At 38.4% G+C, this 5,000-nt stretch overlaps 2 protein-coding genes across 2 annotated transcripts in view; both read right to left on the bottom strand.

Moving 5' to 3' along the window:
- The window catches only part of LOC143023699 (uncharacterized), an 18,825-nt gene extending 17,524 nt beyond the window's left edge, over positions 1 to 1,301 (bottom strand). Inside the window, exon 1 of the mRNA XM_076182309.1 lies at positions 827 to 1,301. Coding sequence (XP_076038424.1) covers positions 827 to 1,301 — 475 coding nt within the window. The remainder of the gene's footprint in view (positions 1 to 826) is intronic.
- Positions 1,302 to 1,312: 11 nt separating this feature from the next.
- LOC143023700 (uncharacterized) lies at positions 1,313 to 3,441 on the bottom strand. The gene is made up of 2 exons (XM_076182311.1): positions 2,759 to 3,441; positions 1,313 to 2,315 (listed from the first exon to the last, which is right to left on the bottom strand). The coding sequence occupies exons 1-2, from the start codon at positions 3,439 to 3,441 to the stop codon at positions 1,313 to 1,315; spliced, it is 1,686 nt and encodes a 561-aa protein (XP_076038426.1).
- Between the last annotated feature and the right edge of the window lie 1,559 nt (positions 3,442 to 5,000).

A 5,000-nucleotide genomic window follows, 5' to 3' on the forward strand; every position in this document is an offset into this window, starting at 1 on the left:
TCGAGAACTTCGGCACCTTCAAGAGCTTCGGAACCTTCGAGAACTTCGACACCTTCGAGAACTTCGGCACCTTCTAGAACTTCGGCACCTTCGAGAACTTCGGCACCTTCGACAACTTCGGCGATTTTGAGAACTTCAGCGCCTTCGAGAACTTTGACACCTTCGAGAATTTCGGCACCTTCGAGAACTTCGGCACCTTCGAGATCTTCGACACCTTCGAGAACTTCGGCACCTTCGACAACTTCGGCGACTTCGAGAACTTCGGCGCCTTCGAGAACTTCGGCGCCTTCGAGAACTTCGGCGGAACCCGTGTAAATTACACGAAATTATATTTTCAATACTAATTATCTTGTTCCTAACCTATACATGTTTGAATAAAATGTGATAAGATTTGAATTGTATTTTAAAAAATGAGCAATACATGAAACAATTTACAAAACTTCTTTATATACAATATTTCTTGTGAAGGTAGTTCCTCTTCTCTGGCCATGAGTAGAATCATTCTGAGGACAAATTTTCACTCTTACACTGTTCATAGACCTTACTCTTGATAAGGCTACATAAAGTTGTCCATGAGTAAAGCAAGGTTGTGGTAGGTAGATCCCAACCTTATCGAAAGTCTGTCCTTGAGCTTTATTAATGGTCATTGAATATGATAGGCGGACGGGAAATTGAGTCCTGTGCAGAACAAATGGAATATTTACGTCACTGGGATTAAGTTTAATTCTTGGAATTAAAACTCGCTCCTGAGCATGAGATCCACTCATGATTGAAGCTAGAATACTGTGGTTATGAAGCTCCAATACTACTAAACGCGTTCCATTACATAGTCCTTGCGTTATTGACAGGTTTCGAAGCAGCATAATAATATATCCAACTTTAAGATTGAGACGATGAGGAGGCATTCCCGAAGGTGTAAGTGAATTAATGAATTCGATTGGATAATTATTGGCTTCCATTTCATTGTCTGATGATACTGAATCTATACTTAGATATGTTTTGCTCTCAGTTGGTAGTCTTCGTAGAATATCTTCATTAACTTTCAAGCAATCTACATTTTTTTGTGACAAAATATCTCTAGTTTTCATTTCGTCTTGGGTGCAATTATCAAATATGTCTGATACTAAAGAGTCAATGCATACGTATTGTTCTGGGATATCGATCGTATCATCAGAAACGTTATCAAGTGAACTCTGCACTCGACCATTTCCAATTTGTAAGAGCCATTGTGAGAAAACTTGTTCGTTTTCATTAGTCCTCATATTCTGAGAGAGTTTAAGTTGATGAAAATTGTGCGACATTGGAGACTTCTTTAGGCATACATCCAATACTGCAGCAGGTGGAGCTCTAGGAACCACAGGCAGAACTTGCCTGAAGTCTCCTCCATAATATCTTGTAAACAATTATCAATAGCATTCAATGCATATCGAGGGATCATCGACGCCTCATCAATAATGAAGACTTTCACCTGCCTGAGAATATTGGCTTGGTCAGAATTAGGCGGAATATTGCAGGTAATTGTCTCAGTCAAAGGAACAGGAAGTTTGAAGATACTGTGAAGAGTTTTTCCATTTTTCAATAGTGTTGCTGCAATACCTATCCAAGCAGAAGTACTAACAGCCACATTTTGAGCCACCAGGTAATCATGAATCATATTGAATAGAAAAGTTTTGCCAGAGCCGCCAGGTGCATCCAAGTAAAACAGTCGGTGGTTGGTTTCTAATCCTCTATCTATTTCACTTACAGCGTTAATGACACTATTAAATACATATCTTTGCTCAATATTTAGTACTTCAGGATTGACTTCTTGAATTTCTTCCATATGTTGAATGGCAGGAGGCTCACTGATTGGTTCTGGCAGACCAAGCCTTGCACAATTCATGCCGTTTTCATTCAAAATCATGTTTATGTGATGCAGAGCGATATTTTCTGCAACATTATTATCATATTGGCATAAAAGGTCCTCTATCATAAGGTGTTTGTTATCATTCCATAATTGTAAGGCATTTTGTGGTGTATTGAACAAACAAATCATTGCAAACATGTTAAGAAGCTGTCGTGGCATTTGATGTAGAGCTGCCTCACTCAAAACCATTTCTAGTTCGTTGTCATCTTCAAGCAGTTGCAATCGAATACAGGCATCCTTAAAGGTCGGCAACTGTTCACCTCCTACAGTTTTCAAGTCATCAAAAGAAGTTGCACCTGGTACATGAAGAAGAAGGATCCTTAAATGGAATTTCTCAGCATTTCTAGGACTGGCAGAGTACATTCTCGTTACAATCTGGCGGTGACGTTGTCTTCTGGTCCAAGTGTTGCTTTGGTTATTAAATACATAATATTCAGGGATATCAGTATAAAGGTGGGTTCTTGCATCCACGTCACTTTGGTTAAGTTTGAACCATGCAGTTAATTGCGTGTCTGTCTTTGTTCGCCCGGCTTATAATAAACTTGTTGCTGGTCAGGCAAATGGAGTGCCAGTCGGTAAACTGTGTGCGACTGTCCATACATTTTATATTCTGACAAACGCCAAAATGCTTCAGGCGGAGATACGTATCTACACGAAATATATTGTTTAATTTCATTATATTCATTTTCATTAGTTTGATTGTTGTTCATATTCATTTCCATCATTGCGCAATCATGTCCTTTATAGACATATTTGAAAAGATATTTCATACTTTTTACCGATATACACACTTCTACATTAATGTGAGCACCATATTTTCTGAGTAAATATTTATTATATGGTACTACAAACCTGCAGTCAACCTCATGGACGCCCACTCTAACAGAATCTCCATTATTTCTGCGTCTGTAAAGAGGATATCCAGAAACATTTGTTATAGTCTCCTCCTGATACGGCATAGGAAATTTCTTTTGACACTCTCCCTCTACCATACAGATTGAATTGGGATTAAATGTACCGCAGGGTCCATGAATCATGAGTTTTTTCACTAATTCTCTCAATTCTGGATCATGTTCTGATGGTAATTCAGCTGAAACAATATTATCAATTTGTTCTCTAGTTCTAATTTTATCTTCTTCACGCAGCATGATTAGCATGTGACAATGCGGGAGACCTCTTTTCTGAAATTCAATAACATGTATCGCAGCAATAGATACCCCAAGTACATGTCTGTCCTGTATGTCAATCATTAATTCATTGAGATGTTGTTTGAAAACTCGTGCCAACAAATCAGGTCTGTTCTGTGCAGTTTCATGAGGCTGTAAGTTTTCAGTTACTTCTCGACATTTTGGATTGCAAGCATATGTTATAAATAAATCAGGCCTTCCATATTTGCAAACTATTGCCATTGCATCTTGATAGCATTGTTGCATATTTCGTGGGCTCCCTGTGAAGGATGATGGCAAAATGACAGGTACTCCAGGATCTTCATTTTCATTATTTCTTGCAAGGTGATCCATCAAACCTGAATACATTGCAACTCTTAGTTGTGCTTGATTTTCTGCAATGAATTTCAAACGACAACCCTCTACTTTAACATAAGCATCAACTATATATTGCTGAAATAGTTTTCCACCACTGTGTATTGGACTGAAGCCACCTCTTATAGCTAGACGATATGCATAAAATTACTGCATAGTAACCTTGTTACGAACTCTAGTTTGCCTATTTTCTACATGAGTAATGTTTATATGCCATCCGAATTCACCATGAGGAAAGAGAAGAGGGTAAATCATTGGATCAAGATGGCAAGAGAGGTAGGATATCCTCTCCCTCTGTTGTCCTTCAGGGTACACTATAATGTCACGCTGGACAGGAGGTGCTCCATCATCACCGACAAATATTGCTGCAATTTCATCATTTGTTGGATTATTATATCTCCTCGCATCAGGGCCGGCAATAAATTGCATGGTTATTTTTCTGGGAGGGATATTTTGTAATGTAGCTCTCTGTTGCTCTTCAAGTTCGACAGTTCTCATGTTTTTATATGCCCCTACATAAGGATTATCGACCATTGCTTGAGATATTTTTTCGAGAACTGAATATAAGCAATTAGAATTTTGATTAGCATTTGACCTCAGATTTAATGCTTCATTTGTTTCAATTATATAGAGCTGTCCATATTTTCTTTCTTCATTTTAATTTGGATGTAAATTTGTTGCATAATGATATATTTGTCCTTGCAATCGAAAACAATATGGACCATGTCCTGGAGGTGGCTTCACTTCAGCGCCGAAGGAAGCAAAGGAAAAGGAGGAGTTATGATTCCTAATGTTGTTTCTAAAGTTGCTAGAATCCCTGTCATTTCCTTCGAACAATTTCCTTAGAATGACAGGATATTCTTGGAGTGGCTCAAGTGATACTTTTCCATTATGACAACAATTCAGAGGCTCTCCTGAAATCGGAGAGCCTGGCAGTGTTCACAAATAACATTCATTGGCCCAATGTAGAATCTATCAGGATTTATAAATTGGACACCATCTGCATTATTTCTCGGTATTTTATTTCTATTTCTCCTATTTTCAAGGTTCATCAGTCGTTCTTCTTCAGTCATGTTGTTTCTTCTAACTCTCATCTGTTGTCTGTTGATTCGTTGCGATTGTCTTTCTTCTTCATCCATTGCATCTCTTCTTGCTCGCATCCGTTCTCTTGCTTGAGTGTTATCCAGTTCTCTTTCTTCTTAATTCGTTTGATTCATTCTTCCTTGCATTAGTTCTCTACTACGATTATTAAATGCATTTCTCTCCTCTTCGCTCATTTGATTCCTCGTTCTTCGCATTTGTTCTCTGTTTCTATTTCGTTGGGCTTGTCTTTCATTTTCTCTGAACTGCTCTCGTCTCCTTCTTTGTCGTTCCCTGGCTGCCTCTCTTCGCTGCCTTCTTCGTTCGTCCATACTGAAGGTAAACACATAAGGAACAATTAATAACCGTCAGACTTTTTTCCCAATTCGATCGATCGACTAATTCAGATTTCGACGACTATACCTTACTTTGTAAATGCTTTAGATTAAAACTGGCTCCAATTTATGAGTAGC

The sequence above is a fragment of the Oratosquilla oratoria genome, unplaced genomic scaffold, assembly GCF_046742065.1.
Source record: "Oratosquilla oratoria isolate Oo_2021 unplaced genomic scaffold, ASM4674206v1 SCAFFOLD55, whole genome shotgun sequence".
In the NCBI taxonomy this organism is placed as follows: Eukaryota; Metazoa; Arthropoda; class Malacostraca; order Stomatopoda; family Squillidae; genus Oratosquilla; species Oratosquilla oratoria.